General features: G+C 36.3%; 1 protein-coding gene across 5 annotated transcripts in view; it reads left to right on the top strand.

Moving 5' to 3' along the window:
* ADCY10 (adenylate cyclase 10) overlaps positions 1 to 16,242 on the top strand; it is a 127,879-nt gene that overhangs the window by 96,509 nt on the left and 15,128 nt on the right. For 2 of the 5 annotated variants that reach the window (XM_031936834.1, XM_003767400.4), the window contains exons 25-30: positions 5,566 to 5,741; positions 10,181 to 10,337; positions 12,528 to 12,732; positions 13,810 to 13,906; positions 14,033 to 14,148; positions 15,291 to 15,408. In XM_031936834.1, the coding sequence (XP_031792694.1) occupies positions 5,566 to 5,741; positions 10,181 to 10,337; positions 12,528 to 12,732; positions 13,810 to 13,906; positions 14,033 to 14,148; positions 15,291 to 15,408 (869 nt within the window). Of the gene's footprint in view, positions 1 to 5,565; positions 5,742 to 10,180; positions 10,338 to 12,527; positions 12,733 to 13,809; positions 13,907 to 14,032; positions 14,149 to 15,290; positions 15,409 to 16,242 lie in introns of those variants that run through there. The other 3 variants (XM_031936835.1, XR_004229282.1, XM_031936836.1) reach the window with 3 other exon arrangements.

Here is a 16,242-nt window from a genome sequence, read left to right as displayed (position 1 = left end):
TTATTAATATTTAATAATAATTAACTTCTTTCAAATTAGTAAATTGGGATAAGCAGAAGTGAAATAACTTTGCTTAAGATCACACAGCTAATACATTTCTGAGACTGGATTTTATTGCTCTACCCCTGCTATATAGCACTGAGTGCAAAGAGTTCTGGGATAGTAAGCTTAAAGACACCACAATCTGTGCTGGAGCTTAGTAGGGATTCTTTCTGTATGAGTGACTCTAGTGAACACCTGTTCTGCCTGAAGAATGATACCTGGCCTGATTTGTTAGTATCTCCTAGGGAAGTAGCACCTATTTTACCACCATGACAGCTGTGTAGGTCCAAGTAATGAAGTTCATTCCCTGGTTTAAAGAAACCGTGGCCAACAATTAAGCTGTTCAGTGCAGAAGAAAATATGTATAACTCTTCCCTTTCCCCAACTCCAACAAATGAATCTGTGTAGGACTCCCCCCTCACCAGTGAAATAGAATTTTCTGTAGCAAATATCTGTAGTAAATTCTCATTTACCAATGAGAATGATCCTAATAAGAGACTATATCTCACTTGAAACCACATAATGATTCAAAAAAATTCATGGTAGCACTTCCAACTTTCCAAAATTATTTCTTTTTCAATCACTTATCTTTCCTTAAGGCTTTTCAGTTGTAATTCTGGGAAGGTCAGAGAAGACAAGGCAAGTAAAGTGAAAAAGCTGTGTACTGAAAAAGAAAAGATGCTATCCTAAAATAATTCAGTGCTATAAACATATTTCTATGTTTTTCATATCATGAAGTTTCTAATATTTTCTCATTGGGATCAACACCTCTTTCCAAAAAATCCCAAACTTTTACTTTTAAGTCCTTCATTTACACTTAATTTAAACAGACTACCATTGGAATTCTTACAGAGTGTTGTCATTAGAATTGATAGAGACAATAATTATCTAATTTAGCATGGTTCAGTATGATTGATCTGATCCTACAAGAAGATGTTATGGGCCAGAACTTGAAACAAGGTACTAAGTGGAATTGAGGAGACAATGTTTAAATCTAGTTTAGAACTGATTTAATCCTACAACAAATAATGGTTTCCCAGTGATATAATGATTGGTATGCACTCAGTATACAGCATATAAGCAAGAAGCTCTCAGGGCCAGGGACAGAAACCCACTCTCAGAGGCAGAGACAGATTCATTCCATATTCCACTTTTGTGCTGACTGGAGACATTCAGAGGGAGCTGGGGGCTGAAGCTCAAGACTTTGAAGGACACAATAAAGGACTGGATTTTAACTCCTGGCTGCGTGTGAAGTGATTATTACTTTGAACTGAAACTAAGGCTGACTCCAGAAACCTCCCCAAGAAACCTGCTCCCAGAGAGAACGATTATATTATAAAAAAAGAAGAGAACACCACAGACTACAACTTTAAGTTTTCTACCCATTCTCCTTTCATTCCTCCTTGCTCAATTTTTTTTTCTTTCCTTTCTATTTATTTTCTTCCAGTGAACTTCAAAATTGCATCTTTTTCTTTTCATATTTCAATCCAACAACTTAACTTCTTAATTTGTTTCCCAATCATTCCCCATATTATCATAGAACTTTTTTCACTCTACAAATTTTTCCACAATTTAGCACAAATTTTTACTACACAAAACCAAATAACTGCAATATTATTGCCTCTGAACTTCTTTTTTTTTTTTTTTTATAGTAACTTTTTATTGACAGAATCCATGCCTGGGTAATTTTTTTTTACAACATTATCCCTTGCACTCACTTCTGTTCCGATTTTTCCCTCCCACCCTCCACCCCCTCCCCTAGATGGCAAGCAGTACTATATATGTTGAATATGTCCTAGTATATCCTAGATACAATGTATGTGTGCAGATCCAAAGAGTTTTCTTATTGCACAGGGAGAATTGGATTCAGAAGGTAGAAATAACCCGGGAAGAAAAACAAAAATGCAAACAGTTTACATTCATTTCCCAGTGTTTTTTTTTTTTTTTTTCCTTTGGGTGTAGCTGCTTCTGTCCATCATTGATCAATTGAAACTGAATTAGGTCTCTTTGTCAAAGAAATCCACTTCCATCAGAATACATCTTCATACAGTATCATTGTTGACGTATATAATGATCTCTTGGTTCTGCTCATTTCACTTAGCATCAGTTCATGTAATTCTCTCCAAGCTCCTCTGTATTCATCTTGCTGGTCATTTCTTACAGAACAATAATATTCCATAACATTCATATACCACAATTTACCCAACCATTCTCTAATTGATGGGCAGCCACTCAGTTTCCAGCTTCTAGCCACTACAAACAGGGCTGCCACAAACATTTTGGCACATAACAGGTCCCTTTCCCTTCTTTAGTATCTCCTTGGGGTATAAGCCCAGTAGAAACACTGCTGGATCAAAGGGTATGCACAGTTTGATAACTTTTTGGGCATAATTCCATATTGCTCTCCAGAATGGTTGGATTCGTTCACAGCTCCACCAACAATGTATCAGTGTCCCAGTTTTCCCGCATCCCCTCCAATACTCATCATTATTCTTTCCTGTCATCTTAGCCAATCTGACAGGTGTGTAGTGGTATCTAAGAGTTGTCTTAATTTGCATTTCCCTGATTAATAATGATTTGGAACACTCTTTCATATGAGTGGTAATGATTTTAATTTCATCATCTGAAATTTGACCATTTATCAATTGGAGAATGGCTTGGTTTCTTATAAATTAGAGTCAGCTCTCTATATATTTTGGAAATGAGGCCTTTATCAGAACCTTTAACTGTGAAGATGTTCTCCCAGTTTGTTGCTTCCCTTCTAATCTTGTTTACATTAGTTTTGTTTGTACAGAAGCTTTTTAATTTGATGTAATCAAAATTTTCTATTTTGTGATCAATAATGGTCTCTAGTTCATCTTTAGTCACAAATTTCTTCCTCTTCCACAAGTCTGAGAGATAAACTATCCTATGTTCCTCCAATTTGTTTATAATCTCGTTCTTTATGTCTAAATCATGGACCCATTTTGATCTTATCTTGGTATACGGTGTTAAGTGTGGGTCCATGCCTAATTTCTGCCATACTAATTTCCAGTTATCCCAGCAGTTTTTGTCAAATAATGAATTCTTCCTATGACTATTAGAACTTGACATAGCCTCTGAACTTCTTAAAAAGCTTACAAACAGATAGCCTACTCTTAATACCTTTTGGTGATTTTGCTAATTGTTTACTTAAACAATTAGCTTCAATTATATCTTTATAGAAGAAATACAATTGTACCACAAAACATGTTTCCAAATTAAATTTTGCTTTTAAGTTGTTTCCTGATTTAAACAGGTTTCTAGAAAAAATTTAATAATCAGAAGTTCTTAAGTACTACATAGATTTAAACTGCAAAGTGCAAACTCATTTTTTCTTTGCTTTAAAACTTTAGTCAGTGAAATAATCTTTCTTCCTTATATTAAAAACAAAACAAAAACCGTTCACTCACCCGGTAAAGAGTGATAAAGAGTCTAAGCACTTTTTCATGTAATCTTCAGATTTTTATTCTTATTTTTCCTTTAAAAAAATTCTAGAAAGATCCCTTTCATCCTTTTACATCCCTCAAGCAAGCTACAGTTAAGCACAGGTATATTTATATATACATACATACAAATACATTTCATATTTATTATATGTTGTTATATTTATGTACATTTATATACATGTTATATTTATACACATACATATTATATATTGTTATATTTATATACATATACATATATACATACATAGATATATACATACACATTTACATATATGGAGGCATGTATCTAAAACAATGTTATTTTGACTGACATTACTGTAGATTTCTCTCTTGATTGAATCTTCAAATTTGGCTTTGTCTGAGATCAATGATTACTAACCCTAAATTTTTTTTCTAATGAATTCTATCAGGGGAAAAAAAGATTAACCTTTCCCTTATTGTGTTGTATCTTATCTTTCCCCAACTTGATCAGAGTCAGAAGGCAAAGACACAGAAAAATTCCTCTGAAAAGCCTATTTTTCCTTTGGCTTGATCAAGCCACAGGAAGAAGACAGTTTGATACAAGCAAGACACTATCTACAAACAATATGACAAGACAGACACATAAAAGCACTCACTAGGGAATTTTTTTTTATCTACCACTGAAAGTTTTAATAAAAAATTCCCATCAGTAAGTCCTTGTTTGATATTATCAATAACTGTGAGATCTCTCTTGAAATTCCACTCTTGTTAAGAGTGCTTTTACATTATTTATGCCTGTGCCAAGGCAATCTTAAAGGTCTATTCTTAGTCATTCCCTTCTAAATGGAAATCTTCCCAGTTCCCAGGCCTCACTCCTGGGTGGATTGAACATTGGCTTACGAGAAGGGACCCGTAGGGTATCCTTATTAAGGGACTACTCACCTCTGAGATCTGTCTGGATATGTTTTGGGAGATATAGAGATCTGGAGAAGGACAGTCTTTCACTGAGGTTCATGAGTAGAAATTTTAACAAAGAAAATGTTCCTTTGATGAAGGTCCAGGTATCACTAAAGGTCCAGCTATCACATGGAGACTCTCAGTCTCAATCCCTTCATGGCTGCCATAACTGTTAAGGACTGGAGGGGGGGATGGGGAGAGTGTTGAAGGATGAATAAAGGGGATGGTTAAAAAACTGAGTTTTTAATCCAGGCAAATGATTTATTTGGAAATGCATGTAGTTGCAAAACAAACTGGACTCAAAGCTCTTAATAGGGAAAGACCCAGAAACTTGGTCTCTCACAGTTAATATACAATTTGGAAAGAATGAAAAGCAAATAATACAGGATTATAGGGATTGAGACATTTTATTTCTCATTGATGAAAGGAAGTCAGGAGACTGAGGTATATTCTTATAGTTGGAAAATGGAGGGAGAGGAGAAGGAGTACTCTTGGGAAATAACTAAAATTAGGTGACTTACATGGGATTGAAACTTAACTTCACAAAACAGTTGATAAAAGCAAAATGGAATCACTAATGTATTTTTTCCCCCTGAGGCAATTGGGGTTAAGTGACTTGCCCATGGTCACACATCTAGGAAATATTAAGTGTCTGAGACCAGATTTGAACTCAGGTTGTCCTGACTTCAGGGTTTGTGCTCTATCCACTGCACCACCTAACTGCTCCACTAATGTAATTTTTAATGTAACTGTGTGTGTATGTGTAAATGTGTATGTATCCCTGAAATTACCTGTTATCTGTATCTTCTCTATTTTCTTTTAGAGGAAAATATGTAGGAAGTCAGTTATCTCTTTCAGCTAGGTCTGGAATATAGAAATGTAATTTTGCCATGCTTGAGTGAAATTAATATTGAGTTAATATAGGAAAATCACTAGACAAGTGTGGGTTTTTATGTATGTGTGTTGACAAGGAGAGAGTGAGAGCAAGAGAGAGAGAGAGGAAGAATAGATAGTAGATTAGATAGATAGTGGATTGATGATAAACAGAGGATGATAATAGGTAGGTAGATAAAAGATAAGATGTCAGCTATTCTTATACAGTTACTTTTCTTGCTCTTTTTCTCTCATTGGCACCTAGGTCTCCTTCAACGTGGGCCAGATGACACTTGCCCAGAAAATGATGAGGAAAGCACTGAAGTTACTAAAACGGGTCTTCCCTTACACTTGCCTTGCAGTTCTCCTCCAGACTAATGTTGAAAAAAACAAACATGCCTTTCATATGAGTCAACAGGAAGAGGATGTCACTCCTCCAGGGTAAGAAATAGAATCAGAATAGGGCTGGGACATTAAAATAGTCTTTGAGCTACTTCTAATAGGTTGGGGAGTATTGACAATCTGCTACAGAAGATCCATAGCCTGTTCTGGATCATCCTTTCGGGGGCCTTTTCCAAAGCAAGTTTCCACACTGGAAAACAGGAGGTGGTATGGTTTTTGGAGTGTCTTCAAGGGCCCTTTAAGTAGACTGAAAAGGTTACATTATTGCATAAGGGCAGTCCTTAAAGGTTCAGAAAACTTTTGTATGTTGGTCAGATATAGTATCTTCTGAAGATTTCAAATAATTAATTTATTAACTATTTGTTTATTAATAATAATAATATATAATAAATTAATAATTAAATAAATTAAAAGAGTATTGACTTGGGAAAAATGTCATCTAAGACTTATTTTTAATGAGTGTTCAAGAGAACATCAGTAACTAATGACAATTTGCTTTTCCCCCTATCTATATGAAATATTTATAAGAATAATTTAGAAATAATTATAAGAATAAGGATAAGGATATCCTTAATGAGAGTGTTAGTAGGGAAGGGGGGAGGAAGGAATTAAGTATTTATATAGTTCTTACTATGTGCCAGGAACTATGCTAAGTGCTTTTTATAAATATCATCTCATTTAATTCTCACAACAACCCTGTGAGATAGGTATCATGATTATTTCCACTGCAAGTAGAAAATAATTGGGACCCAGAATTGAACAGAAAGAAGAGAATAGACTGAATTGCTTAAAGAAATTTCAGAGTTCTTTTAATGACCTCAGACTTCTCCCTAAAACAAAGATTGGTCTTTTAAACACCAGTATACTTCTGGTTATGTTGTATAGATGTGACTTATGGAACACTACATTACGAGAAAAACTAAAAAAGTCAAGGATTTCCTAAAGTCAACAGAGTTCCTCATAGTAGGCAGGCTCTATCTCCTTTCAGGGTGCCACAGGGGTTCCCCTGAGGGGCTGGAATATCTCTTCTCTTCTGCCATCTGCCCAGTCCCCCATCAACTGTATTTTCCTATTTTTAGGGCATCATGATCTATGTGATACAGTGATTAAGCAGGCAGCTTGGTGATACACTGGATAGAGCACTGGTTCTGGAGTCAAGCCTAGTTCTTTTTTTTCTGACTTCAAATCTGACATTGGACACTTGATTAGCTGTGTGAGACAGGGCAAATCACTTAAGTCTTGTTTGCTTCAGTTTCTCATCTGTAAAATGAGCTGAAAAAGAAAATGACAACCCATGCAGTATCTTTAGCAGAAAAAAATCCATATGAGTTCAGAAGAAGTTGGGCATGACTGAAAAACAGCTGAATAATAACAGTAATTAACACCCCGATTCTATTTAAATATACGACATAGTTAATTTAAAATTTAGCAAGAAAAAATAGACTGATATTTCAGACCTCTAATCTCCATTATATCATCTTGGTCTGTTAAGCAAAATGGGTTCAAAATAGCCTAGTTTCTGTCTAGTATCCAACCCCACCAAATTCACACCCAAAACCAACATTGCTGTTTTGGGGAGTGCTTCTGGGCTGGTGCTTGAAAGTCACTCCCAAAGATCATTCCTTGTTCCTTGGGACATCTATGGTACACTGGCTGTAAAATTCAGCTTGTATTGTGACTCCTAGATCTCTTGTCTCTCACTTCCCAACAAGGTCAGAGAGTCTACTCCCTTCTCCTAGAATAGAAAAGAACAAGTGAAAAGGCCAAAGACCAGAGTCTGGTTCTTGGAGCTACATGACCTCAGAGCAGAAGTACTCTAAAACTTCTTCCCTCAAAGCAAAGTCTCACCTTGAATGTTATAAATGAAGAAGTCATTAAATGGAGCAAAGAGAGGCATTACAAACAAACCTCTTTTTAGTGTTTTTGCAGCCAAAAACACTATCCCTTCCAATTTTTTCCTTTCCAAATTTATCCCTTCCAATTACTTCTGCTGTTGCTCTACAGTCTCTCCAAGGGGTTTCCCTTCACATTGTTATAATTCTCTCAGAAATGAGCTTTCCAGTAACCTCTACATGAAGAGACTCCATCAGCTGAGAAAACCAATGGAGTCTCTGCATGCATCAGATCCTTATTACACAAAGAAGGGAGAAATATTGTGAAGAGAAAGATGCCTGAAACATATGTGTTAACCATGGAATGAGAATGAGAACTAAAAACCAAATAGTTTATATCCTTCATCGGCATCCTTTCCATGTCAAAACCAAAACCAAACCAAAACAAAACAAAACATGAGAAAAGTCCTCAGAATGTTGGGAAGAACCCCTTTGACACACCTGTGGAAGAACATGGACAAGTCTATTGGAACCAACTTGAACAGGCTGCAATAGCTAATTGTTAAATTTTCAGTAAACGTTTGTCTTGGAAATCAGCAAATGCTATAGAATAGGGCTTGATTTATTGTTATGGTGGTTTTCTAGACTTTAAAAAGTGATGGAAAAAATGTAAAAAAGGCAGATTAAACTTTAAAGCGTGCTGTGTACACTTCCCTTTCCACTTCCCCTCCCTATCCCACTCCAGAGTGCTAATTATTAAAACATTTAAGAACATATCTCTGATGAGCCACATGGGTTAGGGATAATAGATCTGCTTCATTTTAGAGAAAATGCGCATATCTGTGATGAGAAATAATAGATCCATTAGGGTGTTAAGTACTGGAATTTTTAGCAAAGGATTAGATAAACTTTCATTTGCTTTTCTCATGGAAAAGATGAAAAGGAGTAGGCAAGGTGATAGATAATATGGTTAGATGAGGTTGAAAGTGAATTGCTGGGACTCTCTCACACACACACACACACACACACACGCAATAATATGTGTCAACTTGGAAGGAAATCCTGGTGAAATACCATAGTAATCTATGCTAGATCGTATATTTTTAAAATATAAATAATTATTAGTAAACTTCTACTGAGAAGGATGGTAAAAAATTATGAGCAATATCAATTCATGTTTAACCTTTTATCAATGAATAGGGATAAAAATGGCATGCTAATTAAATTTGCAGAAGAAATAAAGCTGGATATCTTTTTTTTTTTTTTAATAGCCTTTTATTTACAGGATATATACATGGGTAACTTTACAGCATTAACAATTGCCAAACCTCTTGTTCCAATTTTTCACCTCTTACCCCCCCACCCCCTCCCCTAGATGGCAGGATGACTAGTAGATGTTAAATATATTAAAATATAAATTAGATGCACAATAAGTATACATGACCAAAACGTTATTTTGCTGTACAAAAAGAATCAGACTCTGAAATATTGTACAATTAAAGCTGGATATCTTGATGAAAATAATTTTTAGTTCATAGGCAGTACAAAAACAGGCACTGGGCTCCAGTAATACTATGCTGATTCCCCCAGGCTATAGCTGAAGCTCTGGAATTTAATGGGCATAAAAATGAAGTCTTGAATTTGAATTTAAAAATCACACATATATACACATACTTCACAAATATAAAATGGCGAAAACATGGCTATACAAAAGAGTCTGATAAAGATCCACTGTTTTTAATGGATTGTAAACTCAAGATGAACCAATAGCATGATGCAGAAGTCAAAGAAAGTTAATCTTAGACAAAGACTTAGACTTAGACTAAGTAAAAGACTTAGACTGTTAAAAAACAGGCACTACGTATAGAAGTATGGAAGTAGGAAATCCAGATGTGTTCTACTCTCGTTATACTATTATCTGGAGTTGTATTCAATTTGGGGAATTGATATGCTGGAGAGTGCTCAGAAGATGAGAAGCTCGTCTCAAACCCCCAGATCATGCCCTATAAGTATGAGGTGCAGTAACTAGATGTTTAAACTAGAAAAGAGATATGATGGTTATCTTCAAATATCTGAAGAGAGATTGGATTCTCCATGTGAATCATTGATTCCTTTCAGTAAGGACTTGTTCCCTTCTGGATTACTCCCTAATGCTTTGTCTAAATTAGATGTGAAATTCTGGTATGATCCCGTATGAATTAAGGCTTCCTTCTCTTCTCCTAGAGTACAAAAGAGTGTGTTTAATAACTGGACATAGCACTGTGAGCGATAAAAGAGAAGTAGAAGGAAAGGGACCTTGTCCTTTTGGGGGAACAGTAGACACATACAAATTCCTCTGGGGACTCATCTTTAGAACAAAGGGAGTTAAACTAATAGACCTATCTGATTTCTTTCAACTTTATGTCCTATGAACCCAGGAAACAGTTGCTTCAAGTTCAGGAGGAATAATTGCAATGAAGTCTTTCATGTCACCTACGTTACACATTTCTTGACTAGGTTTTCACAGAATCTTAGAGTTGGAAGTAACTTTAAGAAATTATCTTGACCACCCTTACACCCCAAGTAGTATTTCTCCTTGCATTACTTATTCTGGTGCCTCTCTTTATGCCCTACTGTATAATTTTGCTTGTCTTTTACCTAAAATAGGAAGAAAAAATTGGCTCAGCTTCATCAGCAAATCTCTTGCCTGTCCTCATTATGGCAGATCTACAGCTTGGATTATGCTTGTCATTGCAAATATTTTGCTCACTTAGCTGCCATGATGCAAGTGAATTCTGCACTGGAAACTCAAGACAACTTCCAGGTAGGCTTTCGTATACTTATTGAGTCTCATAATTGCAAGGAATGGAAGAAATCATTTAATCTGCTACAAATGAATTAATGAAAAAGTATGTATTAAACACCTATTATGAGCCAAGCATATTACTAGCTACTAGGGATAGTCCCTACCCAGAAGCTTAGATTCTTGGTTTCACTTTTTTTTTTCAGTTAATATTTATTTTCTTTCCTTGCCATCTTCTTTCAATCCTTCCTCCCTACCGAGAAAGAAAAAAGAAACTTTACAACAAATAAACATAGATAAACAAAACAAATTCCTACACTGGCCATGTCCAAAAATATATATCTTAGTCTATATTTAGATATTCTCTGCAGATGTTGGACAGTATTCTTTATTCTCATTCTTCTGAAACCATGACTGATCATTGGATTTGAAAAGAGTTATTAAGTCTTTCAAAACTATTCTTTATTGTGTTATTATACATATTATTTTCCTGGTTCTATTAATTTCAATCTATATCAGTTCATATAAGTCTTACCAGGTTTCTCTAAAACATCTCTTTCATCATTTCTCATGTTACAATAGTATTTCATTACATTCATGTGCCATAATTTGTTGGACCATTCCTCAACTGATAGACACTCCCTTAGCTTCAATTCTTTTATTGTTGTTCAGTCATATCTAACTGAATATAGGGCTTCATGGACCTATTTAGCATTTTCTTGGCAGAGATACTGGAGTGGTTTGCTATTTCCTTCTCCAGCTCATTTTGCAGATGAAGAAACTAAGGCAAACAGGGTTAAATGACTTGGCCAGGTTTACATACCTTTTAAGCCTATGAGGACAGATTTGACTCAAGGCTCACTCATTACTCTATTTATTGTGCCATCTAGCTACCCCTCCAGTTCTTTGACACCACAAAAATTGCTGCTTTAATTTCTTTTCTATACATGGATCTTTTTTCAGGGGTCTGTTGGAGCCAACTTGAACTACCTTAAAGATCCAATTGTTAAATTTTCTGCATGGTTGTTTAGAGCTCAGAAATAGGAGAATGCTATAAATCAGGGCTTGATTTATTGTTCTCTTAATTCAGGATACTTAAGGAAACGATGGAGAAAAAGTTAATAAGTGTAATTTAAAAATATTTTGTGACAGAGCACTTTTTCATATGACTAGAAATGGTTTCAATTTCTACATCTGAAAATTGTCTGTTCATATCCTTTGACCATTTATCAATTGGAGAATGGCTTGAGTTGTTATAAATTTGGGTCAATTCTCTATATATTTTAGAAATGAGGCCTTTATCAGAACTCTTAAATGTATAAGACAGGATTTGAATTTGTGAAGATGAATCTTCCTGATTTCTAGGCCCAACACTTTATTTACTTCATCACTTAGCTCCCCCTCTGTATATACCCATTTAAACTTACAATATTTCTCCCATTCAAACATACGTTCCTTGAGGGCAGCAGTTGTTTTTGCTTTTTCTTTGTATCCCTAGGGCTTAGCACAATGCCTGATACATAGTAAGCATTTAATCAATAATTGTTGATTGATTGTGTATGGGACATCCAACTTTGAACTCCCTCTCATATTTGCCTTTTTTCCTCCTTCCCTCTTTCTCTCTCCCTCCCTCCCTCCTTTTTTCTTCTTTCCTTCCTTCCTTCCCTTCCTCCCTCCCTCTCTCCCTTCTTTCCTTTCTCCCTCTCACTCCCTTCCTCCTCTTTCCCTTCCTTCCTTCCTTCCCTTCCTTCCTTCCTTCTTTTCTTCCCTTCCTTCCTTTCTTCCTTCCTTCCCTTCTTTCCTTCCTTCCTTCCCTTCCTTCCTTCCTTCCCTTCCTTCCTTCCTTCTCTTCCTTCCTTCCTTCTTTTCTTTCCTTCCTTCCTTCCTCCCTTCCTTCTTTCCTTCCTTCCTCCCTTCCTTCCTTTCCTTGCTTCCTTCCTTCCTTCCTTCCCCCCTCCCTTCTTTCTTTCCTTCCCCCCTCTCTTCTTTCCTTCCTCCCTCCCTCTCTCTTTCCCTTCCTTCCTTCCTTTCTTCCTCCTTTCCTTCTTTCCTTCCTTCCTCCCTTCCTTCCTTTCCTTCCTTCTGTCCTTCTTTCCTCCTTTCCTTCCCTCCCTCCTCATTCTCTTCTTTTCTTCCTTCCTTCCTCCTTCCTTTCTTTCCTTCCTTCCTTCCTTCATTCCTTCTTTTTTTCTTTCTTTGATGACATTTCAGATCATTAAAGCCTACCTGGACTACTCATTGCACAGCCAACTGGCAGGTTACCAGGGATTATGGTTCAAGTATGAAGTCATGGCCATTGAGAATGTTTTCAACAAACCCTTGAATAGAGAGACTGTGGAAATAATAGCTTATGTGGCAGAAAAATTATCTTACATCAAGTATATGATGGGTTACCTAGACCTGTCCATTCAGTTAGGTAAGATTTCTATCTCCATCTGATTGGAAAACAAAGGACCTCCAATTCAAATCAAGTCTTATTTATTAAAGGCCTACTATATTCAAGATAAGAAAGGCAACAGGATTTAGTACAGTTATTCTCAACTGGTCCCAAGGGGAAAGAAAATGGCATTTATTAAATACTTACTGTGTACCACGCATTGTGCTAAGCACTTTACAAATATTATCTCATTTTTAAAGTCTCAGGACATTTTTACACTCTTAAAAATTATTGTGAATTATAAAGAGCTCTTGTTTCTGTGGGTCATATCTATAGAGATTTACCATATTCAAAATTAAAACTGACAATTTCAAATTTTTATTTATCAATTCATTTAAAATAATAATAAGCTCATTATCTATTAAGAAATAACATATTTTAATGAAAAATTATATTTTCTAAAACCAAAAAGGTTTTTAGTGAGAGAAGTGTCATTGCTTTATATATCTTTGCAAATTTCTTTAATGTCTGGCTTCAAAAAGACAACTGGATTCTCATGTCTGTTACTACATTCAATCTATTGCAATATGTTGTTTTGGTTGAAAGATATGAAGAAAATCCAGATTCACACTGATAGGAAGTTTGAAAAAGGAAGATGATTTTTTAATAGTAAAATAAATTTTTTTTACTATTATTAAGAAAATAATTTTGACCTTGAAAATATCCTGAAAGGGTCTCAGGGACTCCCAGGGATCTGCAGATCACAATTTGAGAACCACTGGATAGAAAGCCCTCCTCAAAGCTAAAAACTGGGTTCAAGTTCTGTTGCTAACAAGCATTAACTAGCTAAAATGACCCTGGGCAAGACACTTACCTGCTCAGTACACAATCTTTAAAGTCTTTAAAGAAGTCACAGAGAAGACACCAATTACATTGCTTGATGAAGTTCATTTAAATGGGAGTTTCCTTCTGGTACCAATGAAATCATAGGTATAGCCCCTATTATTCTTACCCCCGTGTGCTCTATCCTCAAGGATAGAATGACAAAATTCTATTGAGGATTTAATTAGGAGGCAAAGACTGGAGGAAAAGAGAATGAGATTGTTTCTTTTACAGGCTTCCGAGCACATGGGATGTGGCAGTTAATCAAGGATCCCAACAGGCACTATTTCGTCCTTCAAAGACTCACTGTTGCTCTCTTTCTGAAAAATAGGTACTTCTGTGATAAGCCCTGGGGAAATGTTATATTGACAGGGTAGGGGCAGTGGAATGTTTTAGTTCCGACTGTGGCAAGTGGTTTTGTACTGCAGGAACAGGCCATGTTCTTTCCTTGTCCCAGATATCAAAAAATGATTGAAGTGATGGAGTGGATGTGGTCGTTTGCTACCATCGAGGAGCATGCCATCAGCCAAGGACTTTTCTATTTCACCTGTCTAGATATCTTGCTTTATGCTGGTAAGTCTTGCTTTTGCTTTCTGAAGAGGGTAACAAGGATATGCATCTCAAAAGGCTTTCCTCAAGAATTAGCTTTTAGTGGAGAAGAGATTAGGGTGGAAGGGAAGCTGTTACCATCAGTTGCTGGGTAGTGGGGTTGACATCAAGAAGCTGTAGGAGAAAAAAGGGCACATAAGGCCAGCCCTGCCTGGAACAGGAGGGACAGAGGTGTAGGGAAGAAGGGAAGCAGTATCTCTCTGTATTTTATGGTTTGGAAAATCCTAGGAGGGAAAAAAAAAAAGTATTATTAGGAAATCTGCTTTAAAAAAAATTCACACCAGGATGTCCATGGCAGATACCTTAACCACAGAATCATAAAATAGAAGGGCTCAAAGGAATTTTGGATATCAGGGGGTAAATTACTGGGTTTGAATTCCTCCCTGGATATTTACTAACTGAAACTTCCCTGACCTGGGGGCACATCCTGGGGCCTCAAGTCTGTACTTGAGTTTCCTCATCTGTGAAATGAGGTAGTTGGCTTCAATGACATGTAAAGGTAAGGCCCCCTTCTAATTCTAAATCAATAGTTTTAGCCCAGCTCTGATCCATTGTACAACATTACCTCTTCCCACATATTGTAATAGGGACTTCTTAGTAACCAAAGGCCTAGGTCCAAAAAACTCCAAACCCAACAACATTCTAATGGTGGGAGATTCAGAAAACTGTAGCAGATTGATAGATTAGATATTTGTGATAGGGTATGCTTTCAGTGATGCCTTACATCAATAAGATAACAATCTCTAATTCCTTTCCTGAAGAGTTTTCCAGAGCACACCTTAAATCAGAGTCCAATTTAGTCACCTAGCTTCCAGGGCGGCTCTACTCTGTTTTATGGAGAGGAATTCAAATGTTGCTAACAGAATAACTAGAACATGATGGGATAGAAATTTACATCTTCCAGACTTTGGGGCAAAAAAACCTGCCCAAGTTTTCACAGACTCTAGATCAAGTAAATCGTGTCACATGTCCCACCTTTGGTTTCAAACCATCCTAAAGATCAGATTGAGAACACCACCTTGCTTCTCATGAAACTCTCTCAGGGATAATTTTGAAAGTAAGAAAGGGAACCTGAAGTGAAACGTTCCTTCTCCTGTCCTTCATAGGCTTTATTTATAGGACCTTTGAAGAATGTCTGGAATTCATAAACGACCGAGAAGATAACAAAATCCTCAAATTCCACAGTGGCCTGTTACTGGCTCTTTATTCGGACGTGGCAATCTGGTAACACAAAGCTTATGTATGCGTCTCTCTCATTTTTTCAACACACACATATTTCTTAATGTCACTATATATAAAACAAAATGCTAGGCTATAGCCAAAAATAAATGAAACCTAGTTCCTTCCTTATAACAAGTTTACAATTTTGTGGGATTGATATGAAAGGAATGTGAAGTGTTTTGAAATCCAATGAGAAAGAAATCACTTCCCAATGGAGGAGAACAAGGAAGGCTAAGGTGAGGGTGGGTGAAATGTCAACAGGCCGAATAAGAAGTAGTGTTATAGGTACGGAGAACTATATGAGGAAAAGTTCAAAAGCAGGAGAATGAAGGGCATATTCAGAAGATGGGCAGTATTCTCCATCGACAACAGGAGCAATGTAAGATTAAGGTTAAAAAGGGATTAATGAAACTGAATTGAACTGAGAAATGGACTAGAACCAGATTATGGAGGGCCTTGAAGGCCAGCCAAAAGGGTGCATATATTAGTAGTCTATTGAAGGTTTCTGAGCAGTAAAATTTAGATTAGATTTGTGTATTATGAAGATTCATCTAACAGCAATATGCAAGATGGAATGAAGAGGAGTATAAGGATCAAGGAGATGTTAGGAAGCTAATTCTTTAGTTTAGAGGAAGTATCACATTGGGAATGGAAGGGACAGGGAAGAAAATGAGAGGGGACAGCTGGAATCAAAAAGTTTTGATGATGAAATGTTTTAGCAAAAGGAGGAATCAAAGATAATCCTGAATTTACAATCATGGGGTGATTAGGTAATCACAATTATTAGAAATGAGAAAAGGAGGAAAAGGAGATAGGAAGAGGAATAATGGGGCAGAG

This window comes from Sarcophilus harrisii, chromosome 4 (genome assembly GCF_902635505.1).
Source record: "Sarcophilus harrisii chromosome 4, mSarHar1.11, whole genome shotgun sequence".
In the NCBI taxonomy this organism is placed as follows: domain Eukaryota; kingdom Metazoa; phylum Chordata; class Mammalia; order Dasyuromorphia; family Dasyuridae; genus Sarcophilus; species Sarcophilus harrisii.
Note: the sequence above shows the minus strand (reverse complement) of the source record. Positions and strands in the feature narration are given on the sequence as shown.